The 17,694-nt window shown below is 39.2% G+C and overlaps 1 protein-coding gene across 1 annotated transcript in view; it reads right to left on the bottom strand.

The window, feature by feature from the left end:
* Window positions 1-9,447: 9,447 nt before the first annotated feature.
* The window catches only part of ACBD6 (acyl-CoA binding domain containing 6), a 110,348-nt gene continuing 102,101 nt past the window's right edge, over window positions 9,448-17,694 (bottom strand). Inside the window, exon 8 of the mRNA XM_089671482.1 lies at window positions 9,448-9,809. Coding sequence (XP_089527608.1) covers window positions 9,631-9,809 — 179 coding nt within the window. The 3' untranslated portion in view covers window positions 9,448-9,630. The remainder of the gene's footprint in view (window positions 9,810-17,694) is intronic.

Genomic DNA, 17,694 nt, shown 5'->3' with positions numbered 1-17,694 from the left:
AACAAGAGGGCCAAGATATTTTTGAAGTGCAGAATAAGTTTATTAGACCCAGTGTTTATTGAAAATGTACATTTCAGGGATTCTAAATGGGCCCTCTTCATCAGGACCTAAATGTAAAAAACAGGAGGATTTGGATGAAGGATTGATATTCTGGCGTTATTAATCCAATTACACAATTTGAACGAATATAAAGAAAATAAGAGGGAAACTATTGCTGACCTCCTGCTTAAATGATCTATAGCAGGAGAGAAACCCAGACTGTGTGTGCTATACATCCATTTCCCAGCAAATCATGTACAACTATGAACAAAATATGTAGTCGTGGACCTTGTGTGGACATATAGAAGAGAAACTGAGTACCATAAAAACAAATTTATTATATGATTAAAAATCTATTTCACAACATTAAAAATTGCTCTCCACATAGGGGTTCACAACATGCAAATATTCCGATTGCAATTCACATGCATTTTGGGAGTCCATCTGCAGGAACAGAGTAAAATCAGCCCGTAGGGTAGACAAATTCATAGCATGTGCATATTGCCCATAGAGGTGCAAATAAGAAGACCAAGGTAAGGCCACTGCGTCTCAGGTGGGAGCCAAGGTAGTCAAGGTGCATATATTCCAAAGACGGGGCTCTTAGAAACAAACTTAGTTCACTTCAATCCAGTCTGTATTGGGTCTGGATTCAATGATTCAAGGTCAGAGGAAGTCACACAGCATGGAGTTTTGGAAGTACAGTCCTAGTGACCCTGTGAAGTGTTCTCAGTATTATGGCTGTATCATAGCAAATTAAGGAAAATTGAGAAAATTGTATGACTTAACCACAGTTGCAGTCATTGCTAAATAGCATCAGTGGCTCAATGATGTTTCATTTGCTGCTTGGATTAGCTCTTGAAGGTACTAATCAACCTTAGCTGATGATGAATGATGGTTAAGTTGAGCAGCCAAACATAACTCTACGAGCACCATCAAATCTTAGACACTGTTGTGGATTATTCATGGGGGCAGCTGACTGATGTAGCCTGCTTGATAGCTACTGCACCCTCAAAATAAGACGGGTCTTGGATGTGCGCACATAGAACAAAACACACATTAACTGAATTTAATATATGTGATATACTGTATATAATTTATGGTCAGTTGATTTACTTATGTCCAGCTGTGCTGGGACATGGGATTACTAAGAGAAGGTTGCCTGTTTTGGCACAGGAAAATACAGAGATTTAATTAGACACCCAAAGCCTTCCAGTGTCTACATAGGTGTGTTTTTGCTAGTCTATACATAATACAAACCTAGGGCTTCCCATACAGCGTGGAAGGCGTATATTTAGAATCAATCTCTAAGCTTTTTGGAGTTATACATTTTAATATGAGAATGATACCGTGCATTAGATCGACCTATTCGGCTCCATGTACACGGGGTATTTATTAACGCTGGTAATGTTAGCTGTGTAAAGTCATGTTAAAAATGTGAGTTTTTCAGCGGTTTTTAGCATTTTTCTTTTAGGGTTTAGTGGCGTTTTGCCACGTTAGCTAGTGTCTTTTAGAGGTTTTTTTTTACCAAAAAAAATTTCTTTTTGGTCAAAAAAAGGTCCAAAGACTCGATTTGACACAATTTACAGTGCTTTACTGTGTTTTTCAGCATTGGAGAATTTTTCAGCTAAAAAAACTCTAGAAACCCACTAGTCCTGGGTTTTTTTTCTAGCCAAAAAACACCCCTGCCAAAAAATGTTGAAAGCACACAGTCTGTGTGTGCATGGACACATGCTGGGGAGTTTACTAGCTGTAGAAAAAAATGTCAAAAGCCAAAAACAGCCGCTGTAAAAACGTCCCGTGTGCATGAGGACTTCAGGTGTTCAGCTAAATTTAACGCAGAATGTGTCTTTTTGTGCACTAAATAATTATAAGCAGCAGGGTACTAAGCAGTTTCATGTCAGGAGCCTCATAAGCCTCTGGAGAGATTCAACACTTCCCCTCCTCCCTCCCATATCACTGCAGATGCTGGTCCCGGCCTCTCTTTGGGTTTTATTTATATCATCTTTTTTAATCATTTTAACATTTAATGCTCCTCAATTAAAGTGTTTTTAGAGTGGATCCAGCTTAAATTGTGCATTAAGCACTTTGGTTAGCGGTAGTTAAGGGAAAGGAGAGGGATTACAGCTGAGCATGTGTGCGTGTCAGTGTATAGATGTTTGCAGAGAGCTCCGCTGTAAAGCAGATTATGCTGCAGCATTTGCAATGGTGAGGGCAGCTCACAAGCTGCATGCATATGGCTCAAGAGGGAGATTAACCCTTTAATGGTAGGTAACAAGGATACACAGTGCTGACACACATAAACAAACAAAATAGCTTTTTCTGCATGTCTGGGATTTTCAGACTACCCGTGTTTTATGCAACAGAGGAAATCACTCAATACAAAGTGCCAAAGTCAATTTAAAAGCACTGCACCAAGGTGAATTAAAAGCCATTCTTGAAAGGGCACCACTTGTGGGAAGGTTTGCTGGCAGTGAAGTTGCAGTCTAAGCAATGCTTTAGAAATTGTTTAATATCAGGCTTATGCATCAAGTGAGCAGATGCTTTGTGTTAAAGTGCACAGGAGCCTTCATTCGGAGAGGGGGGGAGTAGTATGTGAAATAATGATCCTCAATTGGCATTGCTGCATTAAAATAGCCCCTATTCATCTCTGGGTTGAACATAGCAAGTTGAATATAGTACACTGTGTGCACAACTATCAGGCAAATCGTATTTTTGAGAATTAATTTTATTATTGAACTACTACAGTGCTCTCAGTCAATCCAAAATGTTAATAAACCTCAAACTTGATTATTTAAGGAAGTAAAAGTGGTTTTGGCTTTTTTAGGAGAATAAAAATGGCTTGAAAAAGTATTCATATTCCTTGAAATTTTCCATACTTTGTCATGTTATAACCAAAAACATAAATGTATTTTTTGGGATTTGATGTGATAAACCAGGCAGCACAGTGGCTAAATGGTTAGCACTTCCACCTGGCAGTACTAGGGTCGTTGGTTCGAATCCCAGCCATGGCACCACCTGCCTGGAGTTTGCATGTTCTCCCTGTGTGGGTTTCCTCTGGGTACTCTGGTTTCCTCCCACACTCCAAAGACATGCTGGTAGGTTAATTGGCTCCTGTCTAAATTGGCCCCAGTATGTGAGTTAGGGACCTTAGATTGCCATTGCGTACCAAGCGCAACTGATTGTACGCCTCTTGAGGGTTAGGGGGGGGGGTGTGTGTGTGTGTGTGTGTGTGTGTGTGTGTGTGTGTGTGTGTGTGTGTGTGTGTGTGTGTGTGTGTGTGTGTGTGTGTGTGTGTGTGTGTGTGTGTGTGTGTGTGTGTGTGTGTGTGTGTGTGTGTGTGTGTGTGTGTGTGTGTGTGTGTGTGTGTGTGTGTGTGTGTGTGTGTGTGTGTGTGTGTGTGTTTGACAGCGCTATACAAGTACCTGAAATAAACTGATACATAATTGTGAAGTCAAAGGAAAATTATAAATGGCTTTCAACACTTTTTACAAATAAATATTTGAAAAGTGTGGCGTGCATTTGTATTCAGTCCCCCTGGGTCAATACTTTGTAGAACCACCTTTCACTGCAATTACAGGTACAAGTCTTTTTGGGGATGTCTGTACCAGCTTTGCACATCTAGAGAGGGACATGTTTGCCTATTCTTCTTTTCAAAATGGCTCAGGTTCTGTCAGATTGGATGGAGGGCATCTGTGAACAGCAATTTTCAAGTCTTGCCACAGATTCTCCATTGGATTTAGGTCTGGACTTTGACTGGGCCATTCTAATACATGGATATGCTTTGATCTAGACCAGGGGTGGGCAACTGTGGCCCTCCAGCTGTTGGTGAACTACAAGTCATATCATGCCTCTACCTTTGGGAGTCATGCTTGTAACTATCAGTTTTGCAATGCCTCATGGGACTTGTAGTTCTACAACAGCTGGAGGGCCACAGTTGCCCACCCCTGATCTAAACCATTCCATTGTAGCTCTGGCTGTATGTTTAGGGTCGTTGTCCTGCTGGAAAGTGAACCTCCGCCCTAGTCTCAGGTCTTTTGCAGACTAACAGGTTTTCTTCTAAGATTGCCCTGTATTTGGTTCCATCCATCTTCCCATCAACTCTGACCAGCTTCCCTATCCCTGCTGAAGAAAAGCATTCCCACAGCATGATGCTGCCACCACCATGTTTCAGGGTGGTGATGGTGTGTTCAGGTTGATGTGCAGTGTTAATTTTCCACCACACATAGTGTTTTTCTTTTAGGCCAAAAAGTTCAATTTTGGTTTCATCTGACCAGAGCACCTTCTTCCACGTTTGCTGTGTTCCCCACGACTTCTCACAAACTGCAAACTGGACTTCTCATGGCTTTCAACAATGGTTTTCTTCTTGCCACTCTTCCATAAAGGCCAGATTTGTAGAGTGCACAACTAATAGTTGTCCTGAGGACAGATTCTCCCTCTTAAGCTGTGGATCTCTGCAGCTCCTCTAGAGTTACCATGGGCCTCTTGGATGCTTCTCTGATTAATGCTCTCCTTGCCTGGCCTGTCAGTTTAGGACAGCCATCTGTTGGTAGGTTTGCAGTTATGCCATACTCTTTCCATTTTCAGATGGATTGAACAGTGCTCCTTGAGATGTTCAAAGGTTGGGATACTTTTTTTTTTTATAACCTAACCCTGCTTTACATTTCTCCACAACTTTATCCATGACCGGTCTGGTGTTTTCCTTGGCCTTCATGATGCCGTTTATTCTCTAACAAACCTCTGAGTGCTTCAGAGAACAGCCATATTTATACGGAGATTAAATTATACACACGTGAACTCTATTTACTAATTAGGTGACTTCCGAAGGCAATCAGTCCCACTGGATTTTACTTAGGAGTATCAGAGTAAAGGGGGCTGAATACAAATGCACACCACACTTTTCAGATATTTGTAAAACATTTTAAAAATCATTTATCATTTTCCTTTCACAATTATGTGCCACTTTGCGTTGGACTATCACAAAAAATCCCAATAAAATACATTTACATTTTTGGTTGTAACATGCCAAAATGTCAAGGGGTATGAATACTTTTTCAAGGCACTGGTATCTATGTGTGCACAATTATTGGGCAGCTATTGGTGTGCAGAATTATTATGCAACTAAATGAAAATTTTCCCATCTCACTTGTTTATTTTCAGCTGTTAAAGTGAGAGTAATAAACAACTCAAAATTTACAAACATTTCAAAAAACAAAAAAATCAGTAACCAATATAGCCATCCTTTTCATAAGCCTTCCATTCAAGGAGTCTGTCAGTTTCTTAATCTGTCACCTTCTTTGTGCAGCAGCCACAGCCTCCGACACTGTTCAGAGAGGTGTAATGGTTTCCTTCACCATAAATCTCACGTTTAAGAAGGGCCCCAAAGTTCTCAATCGAGTTTAAGTCAGGTGATGAAAGGAGCCATGTCATTATTCTTTCATCGTTAAGGCCTTTACTGGCTAGCCATGCAGTGGAATACTTTGATGCATGCGATGAAGCATTGTCCTGCATAAATATCAGGGTCTTCTTGATAGATGCAGATTTTTCCAGTACCACTGTGCTTGAAGAAAGTGTCTTCTAAAAACTGGCAGTAGGTTTGGGAGTTGATTTTGAGTCCATCTGCAGCCCAAAAAGGTCCAAGTAGTTCATCTTCAATACCAGCCAATACCAGTACCAAACCTCCACCTTGCTGACATCCGATTTGGTTTGTCCCCTGGTCTACTAAAGGTAGGTTTATAAATATTCTGGTATTCCAGCAGTTAAAGCAAACTCATGGCCCACTTTTATGATGGATGTAAAGGTGTGGGGTTTTTTTTTTTTTTTTTTTTCAACCCTGCCTATTTGCAAATATGGGTACCAGTTTTTTGCCATTGCATGGGCACACACAATTTTAAGGCTTTAAATGTTTGATATCTATTCATTTGGTGCAAGCCCATCTTTCATATTTTACCAAAAAAGTGGGTATTACATTGTATTTGCAAGCACTCAAATTCAATTAAATTATGTGTGATTATATGTGCATGATTATTGGGGGGGGTAACCTTTCTGATGCCACTGACATATGCTATACTTGGGGGGGTTTACGCACACTCCTGGCTGTAGTCAGGAGTGTTTGTAAATCGGACAAGCCAACTGTTGGCTATGCAGCTGCCCATTTGTTTTGACTAGCTCCAACAAAGTCACCCCCCTTTTATTTTCCTCACTAAGGGAATTTTTGTATTCCATGCTATGAAGAAAAAAGAAAAAAAACTATGCAGAGATTGTGCAAACATTACTTATTGCTATGCAGGCTGGACTAAGGTAAATAATTCTAGGATCATTATTCATGATGAACTCTAAACCGATGACCTGTATGGGGTTTTAAAGTGTCACCTATGAAGAATTTAGGGTACCAAACTTTGTCGTCGCACAGAATTTTAAGGCTTTACACGTTCTGTATCTATTTACTTGACAAAACTTTATCACTTTTACCCAAAAATTGCATAATATATTATGTTGGTGTGACACAAAAAAATTGGAACGACAAGTTCATTCTCCAGGATGTATACTTTTCTGAAAATACATAATGTTTTGGGTATTTCAGTAATTTTTTTTAACACATGTGCAGCTCTGGAAACAAAGGTTTACAGCAATGGTTTAGTAAAAAAATGCCAATTTTAACATGCATGCAAAAATGCTTAAAATTGTCCTGGTCGAAAAGTGTTTAACCATTTCAATACTAGGCACTTTTACCCCCTTCCTGCCCAGGCAATTTTTCAGCTCTCACACTCTGAATGACAATTGCGCGGTCATACAACATTGTACCCAAACTAAAATTTTATCATTTTCTTCACACAAGTAGAGCTTTCTTTTGGTGGTATTTTATCACCGCTGGGATTTTTATTTTTTGCTAAATTAACAAAAAAAAGACCAAAAAAACCCAAAAAAAAAATGTTTCTTTGTTTCCGTTATAAAAGTCTGCAAATAAATAATTGTTCTTCATAAAATTTAGGCCAAAATGTATTCTGCTACATGTCTTTGGTGAAAATAACCCAAATTAGGATGTATTATTTAGTCTGTAGGAAAGTTATAGAGTTCACAAACTATGGTATAGATCTGAATATTGATCAATCCTGAAGTACTGACAACCAATCTAATTTCTTGAGGTCCAACAATGTCAGAACGGTACAGATATCCCCAAATGACCCCTTTTTGCAAAGTAGACAGCCCGACGTACTTCATAAGAGGTATGGCAAGTTTTTTGAAGTTGTATTTTTTGTCATAATTTTTCGGAAAATTAAAATTTCAATTTTTTTTTTTTTTTTACATACTGTCATCAGTGCAGTACAGCATCATCATCTAACTGGCATGGCGGTGATCAGGGACACGGACTGGTGACAGTATTAAAAATAATAAATTTTTTAAAGTATATATTTTTTCATTTATTAAATTTTTTTCTTTTTATTAAGATTTTTTTTTCACATTTCACTATGACCAAAGTAGTACAATGTTACCATAGTACTTTGGGGAAGTGATCAGTTTTTTTTATTTTTTTTTATTTATTTTTTTTTTTACACAATTTGCTTATAGCAAATAATTACATTGCTATAAGCAAGCATTTACCTGAATGACATCAATTCATTCAGGGGTTTTTTTTGTGCTTAGCTGTGATTTGGCCACGGCTAATCACATGACACAGGTGGGCTGTGATTGGCCCAACTTGTGCATGTGATCGCTGTGACCAATCACAGCTAGACATACTAGTATACAATGGATGGCATGAATGAAGCCATCAAGCCATACAATGGATGGCATGAATGAAGCCATCAAGCCATACAATGGATGGCATGAATGAAGCCATCCATTGTATACAACTGTCATGTGACCTTCTGTGATAGGTCACATGGTACCGGCAACCGGGCCGGTACACAGATCTGTCATCGGCAGTGTCCGAGGTACACGGCCGGTAACAGATTGCGCCGCTGCGTAGCTCTGCAGGAGCATAAACTGCGCATGTCTGGGAGGACACCATATGGCGTCCACCCGGAATGCTGAGGGATTTTGCCAGGCGGCAAAATGTTAAAGTGCTATTAAATCCAAAATGTAATAAATTGCAGTTTTTCTATCATTAGATGTGGTCGCTACATTAGAATTAATTTGTTCTGCTTTTTTTCTCCTGTTTTCACCTGGTGATCCGGCCAGTAACACCTCCTGTATTAGAGTGCCCCCACTCTAGATGGAGTCCAGGAAACACCTTTGGACAACAGCATTGACAGTTTAAGGGGGGTGGGAATAGGAGAGCGTTGGGTGAAGTTTGGCTTCAGTTTTAGTGTCTCTGAATCTGCTAGTACACCCAACATTTTACAAGCAGTTACAGCTGTTTTTTTTTTTCTTTTGGGATAAAGGTTTTACTTAAATAAAAGCTGATCATTGTAAGCACGTGGCTAGTGGTAAATGGTTTGTCTCACCTCTGTAATTGATACATTCTGCCAGAGTGTTTTTTTTTTCCAAAAGAACAAACAAAACTTACTGAAAGGATAACCAGGTGAAAATAGATGTGATGCCTTTAGGATTGCTTTCTTCTAAGAATTGGTAAGCTGCAATGTAGTAAAGGTTTGCTTTTTGGTTTTATACTACTTTAAAAAAAAGGTCCATGGGAGAGAAGTCAACCTCCATGGACATGGCCGTAAGAAGAAAAAAAAATCGACCCCGGACTGAATAGAAGGATACTGAAAATTCTACACAAAGGAAAACTTCAAATGAGATACAAACTGAACTTCAAGGTCAAGTTACATCAGTAGCTGATCGCACTATCTGCTGGTTTTTGGGTGAAAATGGGATCAAAGGAAGATGACCAAGAAGAAATCCACTGTTGAAAGAAAAATAAAAAAGCCAGACTGGAATTTGCTAAAATGCACACTGACAAGCCACAATGCTTCTGGGAGAATGTCCTTTGGACAGACGAGACAAAACTGGAACTTCTGTGAACATAGAGCTGATTGAACTTGTCAAGAAAAAAAAAATAATTGAAGCGTTTTGAACATCTATGAAAAGAGCCGAAACATGCAGTCTAGATAAGGCAACCTGCAAACCTGAGACAGCTGGAGCAGCTTGTTCAAGAACAGAGAGCGAAACTACTTGTTAGCAGGTGCAGAAGTATCATTGATATCTTTAGAGGTAATCATGGCAAACATCTGAAGCCCTCAGATAAGTTTTTAGATATTAAACCTGCCTGGATGCACATTTATACCAAATGGAAGCAGTGTAGAATAATTTACATGGGTCTACATAAAATCAGTTGCATACCTTTTGGATATTCCTATATGCAGATTTTCAATTTGCACAAATACTTGAAAGGGTGTACCCCATGTAAATCTTTCCACCAACAAGTTTGTGTATAAAATATTCTCAAATAAATAAATCAAACATGTATAGCTTTGAAGACACTTCCTTTATTATTCATAACTTGATCCTGAATGTATAAAAGTAACACACAAAATATGAATGGAGACCATTGACAGGTCAGACACATAAGGTTCATACAGAGCAATAAAAAAACACCACACTATAAACTAGGGCAGAAGATAGACTTGTATGTCAGCTTTATTTTGGAATTTAAAAAAGGCTAGGGGGCTTGTCATGTTCCCCAAATGAGGCATGTTGCTTAAGCATATCTGAAATTGGCTTGCTGTCTGTTGCCTCATGTGGCTGAAATCCATCATTGTCCACAATAGAGGGGTCAGCACCATGGTCCAGAAGAAGGTCCACTATATCAGTAAACTCACAAGCAGCAGCTGCAAGACACAGAACAGTTTACAGCACCACAAAAAGCAATAAAATTACAAAATCAGTAGAACATTGAATTACCAGTTTATCAGATATTAGGAGTCCCCATTGTGGTATCAATCAGTTCACAGTCCCAACAATACACATCATTTTAAAAGGGACATCACCACTGCAGACTTTCTTCCAAAATATGTAGACTGACCTCCCTCTGAAAATACTATTTGCCTGTCCATCATGCTGATCCTATGACAATAACAATTTCTCAGTCACCAAGCTAAAACAGTTAAAGAGGTAAAAAGTCTGGACTTTGTTTACGGCATACTCGTTCTAGAATACGAGATCAACTGGACAGTTGAATAACCATCTGTTTCAGGTCAGGGGAGGGGATGGAGTGTCCATGTTTGTCGAATGACAGATTTCCCTTAACACAAAGCTGATTTGACAGTAAATTTCTATGCATGTTAGCTTACCTGATTATGTAAAATGTAGGAGATACAAAATAATATAGATGGTGATCATTAAGGACCTAAATCGCTCTCAGGGGCTATGGTAGCTATGACCTTTACAACAGACAAGTAGTGTTTCACTTTCCCTGTTGGACAGTTTATATTGTAATATTACAAGAATAAAGCATGAAGAATGCAGCAAGAGTTCAGAAATGGGCTCAAAAAAAAAAAAACATTTAACATCTGCAAGAAAGCATTTAGAGCAGTCCAGTCTTCAACTTAAAAATGTAATTAAGTCCTCAGGGAACAGCCTGCAGTTCAAAAGTAATGTACCTTCAGTCTAACATTGTGGAGATCAATGTGATCTTTGTTCAGCACATTAGATGCTTCCCATCTTTTTCTATGCACACCTAGAATTATCCCTTGGGTAGCCACCACATTGTGTGACGTAAATGACCGGGTGCTCACCCACAAGGAAATATCCAAACAGGCATAGAGGCACTCATGGGTCTCGTAGCCAAGATAAAATCAAAGCAACAGCAATTTGTTATTTAGATGGCTCAGTCCATTTTTCTCAAGACGCTCCTAGAATTAGAGAGTTGTGTAGAATATTTTGTGCGTGAACGTTAATTAGTTTGTCAGAAAAGACATGCCCTTTAAGACTTTATTTTAAAAAAGGCTATTGAATCTATAGATACCATAGTGTGCACAGATGCCTCTGACAATTTTTATAGGTGCCTTTGAGCTCCACTAATTCTGTTGGACAAAAACTGGTAATACAGGAGCTTTGGCGTTCACCAATATTGTATTTTGTGTACAGTTGTGTTCAAAACTTTGCATACCCTGGCAGAAGTTGTGAAATTTTGGCATGAATATTGAAAATAGAACTGGTCATGCCAAAAAACTGCCTTATTTAATGATATTGATCATATGAAGCCATTATCACATAGTTGTTTGGCTCATTTTTAAATCATAACAAATCACCCAAATAGCCCTCATAAAAATTTTACATTTTGGTACAGTCCCACAAGGTTAAAATGGCAATTAAAGGTTAAATTTTGGTTAAATTGCAATTAGTGTCGGTGTACAAACAGTCAATAAGTTGCTATCTGTGCAAAATCATAATACCATTCACTTAATACAAAAAGATGCAATAAGCCCAAAATGTAGTGAAACCTTGTGTATACCTGCACCATATGTGTGCATTGCATTATTTTTGTAGCTGCCCCTTTAAGAGCACCTTGGGTGCTCCTAGTTGTAAAAGTGAAACTATAAATGGGCGCTTACCTACCCCATAGACACCCCACACTCAATCTCCAAATACCAGGAACCAAATGCAAATTAAAAATATAAGAGATATGGTGCCTTTCCTTCAAGCTAAATTGCTAATTAGCAATTACTAGTAATTTAACTTGGAGGAAAGGCACCATATCTCTTATATTTTTAATTTGCATTTAGTTTATTTGGCTCATGGTATTTGGAGATTGAATGTGGGGTGTCTATGGGGTATGTAAACGCCCACTTATAGTTTCACTTTTACAATGCGCTTGATTGCTCTCGTGTGGATGCAGGCTAGATACTGAGCCATGGGGAGCAGAAAAGAACTGTCAAAAGACCTGCATAACAAGGCAATGTAACTTTAAAAAAGATGGAAAAAATTATAAAAAGATATCCAAAGCCCTGAATATGCTAGTCAGTACTGTTCAGCCTCCTTTTAAGAAGTGGAAAATTCAGGGATCTAATGATACCTAGCCATGGTGGTCAGGTAGACCAAGATTGCAGCCACTACTGCCAGAAGAATTGTTCGGGATACTAAGACAAATCCACAGATTTTGAGGAGTCATTTAGTAATCCTGGGTGTAATTAGGTGGAAATGATGAGAGTGGTGGGGGAGCGTTTTCCTCCCACGTTGATTCTGGCCTAGTGCACAAGGCTTGTCCCCAGTTGTAGGCAAGACTCTCATCAAGCTAAGTTCTGATGCCTTTCTGGTAGGGATGGGGCTACACTGGTCTGGCCGAGGGCCGGGCTGAGAAAGAAGCCTGTAGTGTATGTGCCCCTGGAGTGCAAATACACCAGAGTATGCAGAGCCATACAGGAGCTGACAGGGGAGAGATCTGTATTGTTTACATACAGGTCTCTCCCCCGTCAGTGATACTCAACAATTGTCGGCTGCTGGCGGGGAATCACTGACCGGGAGCTGGTGATCGACGGCTGAGGCCGCGTATGGTGGGGCGGCACATGCCCCCCTACCCGGAAATGCAAAAACACACACACTATTTTGGGCAGGAAGTCTGCCCTGTAGCATTGTTTCTGCTATAGGGCAGATTTAAAGTGGTTTAGTATTGACAAGCTGTTACATTTTTGTATTTGTGTTTACATTTACTACTGCTTTAATGTCACTGTTCACATCGATGCATTTTTATCTAGTACATTTTGCATGCTGAACAATAACAAAACACATCTCTCAAAGTGAGGAGCAGACTGCAAAGAAAAAATCACAATGAAGGAAGAAAAAAAAAAAAAAAAAGCATTCTGATGCAAAAAATATTTTCAATCTGGAAAACATACAAATATTTCTGAATATGTAACACATACTATAGCATGTATAACATGCATACAAATGCAAGTATTATGGAGAGTAAAATGGTGAGCCAGTGTCTTTCAGTATCTAAACAGAATTCTAACAGCTCACTGTCATACAGAGAGTAAAAATTGTCTTGACCAAAGCCTGGCTATGTATAATATATGTATATATTCTACTTATATTTAACAATGTGCATCTGGTTGCAGCACTGTTACTATTCATTTTTGCATCTTCAACAGCTATATATAGATGTACAGCACTGTTGGTAATGTGATGCTCATTGGATGACATCTTTAAAAGGCTGCTCAAATAATATTGCAAATATTCTTTGGAATAGATTTTTTTTCCCCTAAGCAATGCAGCCGCTTTAAAATCCTGATTGCACTTTTCACAGTGATGACAGGAGAGATGTATATTGCCTCCTCCCCATACCAGATGGGTACTGGTCTGATATCAGCTCTCTAGCTTCCAGAGAACGCTGATTTCCACTGGGAGATCAGGAAAATAGTATTTCATACCCCTATTTCAGGGGATTTCCAGAATGGAGGCGGCAACTGGAGGGAGGAGAACTCTATGCTGACCTTGGATAGTCATAAGGAAGGAAGATGGATTTACAGCCATTTTATGGGGTGTGTGACCTTTGCTATTACCACTTGCTGTCAGGTTGCAGATAACTCATGAGAGCGGAGCTGCCCAGCACATAAAGAGTTTAGGGACAGGCAGATGTTACTTCAAGGTCCTGCTGTACAAAGACCTTAAATTCTGAGCAACAGGCCATTGCAGAAAGAGGTATGCTCAGTGCTACCCAAACATCCAGAAATCATCTTCTCCACTGACATAAAAAGTACCATGAAAGAATATGGTCACATTCTTAATTCAAAGGTTACCTCTACTACAGAGCCACTACTAAAGATGCCCTGTTTTCAGGTCATATTCCTTTATTTGAACCCATTATTCAAAACTGCAAAAGGAACATACTGTGTACCAGATAGTTTCCTCATCCCCTTATATTTACTTTCTGCACCTGGAGATTCATATAATTCTGGGAATCCACCAACCCTCAGCCACGGGTTCCAGCAAGGCCTGTCCTGAGGCAGACAGCAGAGCCACTTGAAGGCAGCTGTAATGTAAGCCCAGCCATCATAGGGCCCTGCCAGGTGTGGAGAGACTCCCTTTAAAAATTAAATCCGAGAATTAAGTCAGATCTCCATGATGGCAAACCTTTATTTACAGCTAGATGTCCTGCAGTCAGTATCAGCTTGAGACTTTGTGGTAGTGGATCCAGCTCCCTGCAGGCATGAATCGACCTCTGAGTTTCTCCAGAGCACTGTGCAAGCAATATTTTGCCGTGTCATTAGATTCCGACACTTCTGTAATTGTTGGATTTTTATTAACTTTGCAGCCATTGTCACAAAAAGTAATAGGCAGAACAAGCAAATGAGAAAACTATTGTAGACACATTGTATATAGAGTATAAGGCTTTCACACTGGTGTGCTTTTGCGGTGCTTTTCCAGGGTGACAAAAGCACAAGAAAACTATTTTCCATTACATGTTATGCAACTCTTCACACTGCAAGCGATGTGCTTTGAAAAGTCCTGCATGATGTATCTTTGGTGCAGTTTTTTTAAAAGCATCTTCCATTGTAAGTCCATGGGAATGCATCAAAAGCGCATAAATGTGAAAGGGACCTTAGTTTTGCAGCTTTGAATAAAGGATTCAAAAGAAAGTCTTCTTTAACTTGTACCAGATTTTGGATGTGCTGCGCATGCCCCAAAACAGCCATCGTTATACACAGGACTCGTAGCATGTGCATTACTTCTGTCCTACTGCCAGGACCCCCTCCCAGTACACAAAATTCTTGAGTCTGATTAACCACTTCAAGTCCGGACACTTTCACCCCCTTCCAGTCTAGGCCAATTTTCAGCGCCATCACACTTTGAATGACAATTGCGTAGTCATGCAACACTGTACTTATACAAAATTGTTAGCATTTTTTTGAGACAGAAAAATTTTCTTTGTGGTATTTATTCACCACTGGGATATTTATTTTTTTTGCTATATAAATAAAAAAGACCAGACGTTTCTCGTATAAAATTTTGCAAATAAACAATCATGTTTCTTCATAAATTTTGGTCAAAATGTATTCAGTTTTTTTTTTTTTTTTTTACAAAAAAAACAACCCAAATTAGTTTGTAAAAAAAACAAACGAAAAATCTAAAAATGTAACATTTTTTGAAACTTTTTTTATATACTGTCACCCTAGCAGTACAGTGTCACCATAGTGACACTATACTTACTTGTGGGGGCTGATTTTTTTTTTTTTTTTTTTTAAACACAGACCTATAAAAGGCCATAATAGCCTTGTGATCATTCACAGATTTCACAAGTAGTAAACAATGTCAGGAAGTGACATCTTGTTTACTACTGTTCATGTGATCATTGATTGGCCAATCAGTGATCACATGAATCGGGACAGAGGTCCCATACAGCGATCTGTGTTCCGATGTGTCTGGCGGATCGTGGCGCTGCACGCTCCCAAGGTGCGCACACAGGCAATGGATGCAGGGGGATGTTTAGAAACGTTAACCTGCATCCTGTCTTCCCATTTATCGGCATGTGCTGGACAAGAAGAGGTTAATCAAAACCAGAGTTGCCCTGTACTCAGAGAAGCCCTTAGCAAAAAAAAGAAAAAAAAAAAAAAAAAAAAAGAAAAGCAGCTGTCCGACAGTGTTTATCGACAACACTGTTAACCTAAATAGAAAGACACAAAATAGTTACTTTTGTATTTATTCTGTTCATTCATCTGCAGACCAAATTCGATCTACAGATGTCAGTTGAAGCAACCTGACAAACAGAGGAACATTTTATTTAAAAAAAAAAAAAACTCTGTTTAACCCCCTATTAACCGTTAATTTACTCTAATCGGCCCTAATTAACTCATTCTCCTTTGCCATTTAATTAATATTTTCCTGCCGATTTTATTTTTATTTTATTAACAATTAAAGCAGTAGTAAACCGCCCCCCAAAAAAACAAAATAATGGGCCCCCTGCAGGTTTGGGTCATAATATACTAGTATGCACTGCATACTAGTACATTATGACAGACTTGCCTGTACACGGAGCCCTCCAGTGCTGCGTTGTCACGGCTCCCCAGTGCTGCCATCTTCAACCGGTCCTTCCTTCTGGGTTTACTGGCTCCGGCAGTATGAATGGCTGGAGCCGCGATGACGTCACAATGTGCCAACCCTTCAGAGTTCATGCACCACTGACATCACCGGCTGCATGCTGTGTGAATATCTCCTGAACAGTACAAAGTTAGGAGATATTCACTGTACCTACAGGTAAGTCTTATTATAGGCTTACTTGTAGGTACAACTTACAGTGGACATTACTTCCACTTTAATATCTAAACATATTTACACAATTCACATTTAAAAAAGCTTAAAATTGAAAAGAAATACACTATTTCATTTGTAAATAACTTTGCAATGCTTTGTACCAGAATCATAATTTTAGTGTCATTTTAAAAAAGGCACAAAGTAATCATTGTAGCATGTAAAAATCAAAAATATTTTTATTAAGATTAAAATTGCACTCACAAAATGCAGGTGGATAAGTGTGGGAATCATGAGGGACCACTGGAACGGAATCAACAAACCTTGATATGGCCATCAAGAAAATTGAAGCAGTAACCAGGCACTGCTGGTTGTTATGGACATCAACCAAAAGGGCACTGTGACAGGTATACAGAACCTGGAACCCTGACATCCCCTTGTGGCTCTCTTGACTCTCCCTTGATGGATTGGCTGGGGGGGAAGTTTCAAGAGAGCCGCAAGGGGATGGTCAGAGTTCCATATACTTGTCACAGCGGCCTCTGGACGCTGTTCATAGCGGTCAGCCCCACCTGCTTCATCCCCAAGGCTGGGGTTTGTTGATGCCCTTCTGACAGTCCCCCATGATCTCCATACTTATCCGCCTGCACCTTGCCGCTTTTGTGAGTGCAATTTTAAACCTAAATAAGTTATTTTATTTTTTTTATATGCTACACTAGGATTTGTTTGAACCTAGTCTTTTCCTGATTCCTCAGCAGCAGCATTTTCACTTTCAATAAGTTTTTATTGAAGTTTATACAGGATACAGAGTGCCAGCAGCATTTTCATAGTCCGAGTAGTCACTCGGAATTAGTTTCAGGCATACCCATGCCCATTTAGGTTATTGGCTCCTATGTATGTTTACACTTACACACATGTACATATTTTTTTAGTGGTGCGTTTGGCTGTTCCTTCGACCATATTATTTGGGCTTTTATGACACCTTCTCTACCTGTCACATAAGGCTATTCTGGTGAGCACTGTATGTGCCATTCTTTTTGAATGGTATAAATTAAATAAAATGTGCAATCTTTTATCTGCCATTACATTATTTTTAACACAGAAAAAAAAAAAGTTAAAAAAAAAAAAGGTTTCTTTAAGGATTGTGAAAAAAAAAAAATTACTGCAAGACCATATTCATGAAAATAAAGCCTTGTTTGTCCTTAAGATAACAAGGTAATATGTATATTGCTTTTTAAGCAATGACAAAGTTATCGGCAAATAAACAGGTCCATAGCACAATTATAAAAATTGCTCTGGTCCACAGGGAGTGAACAGGTTAATGAAACTACTCCATCCAAATCACTGCAGTCAAATATGAACATTCATAATGACTCATACATAACCAACCTGTTGTGTCAGTCAGTGTTCCCTGGTTCAGAGTGTTGCATTCTCACTTACGCAAGGTCTAGTATGTCACAGAAGATTCCTGTGCCATTTGTCTGTCACCTCTTTCTGCAATCTACTCTATAGGTGAGGACAGTTTCACTG

The sequence above is a fragment of the Staurois parvus genome, unplaced genomic scaffold (assembly GCF_062004578.1).
Source record: "Staurois parvus isolate SC_StPar_1 unplaced genomic scaffold, SC_StPar_1.0 ptg000106l, whole genome shotgun sequence".
Lineage (NCBI taxonomy): Eukaryota > Metazoa > Chordata > Amphibia > Anura > Ranidae > Staurois > Staurois parvus.
Note: the sequence above shows the minus strand (reverse complement) of the source record. Positions and strands in the feature narration are given on the sequence as shown.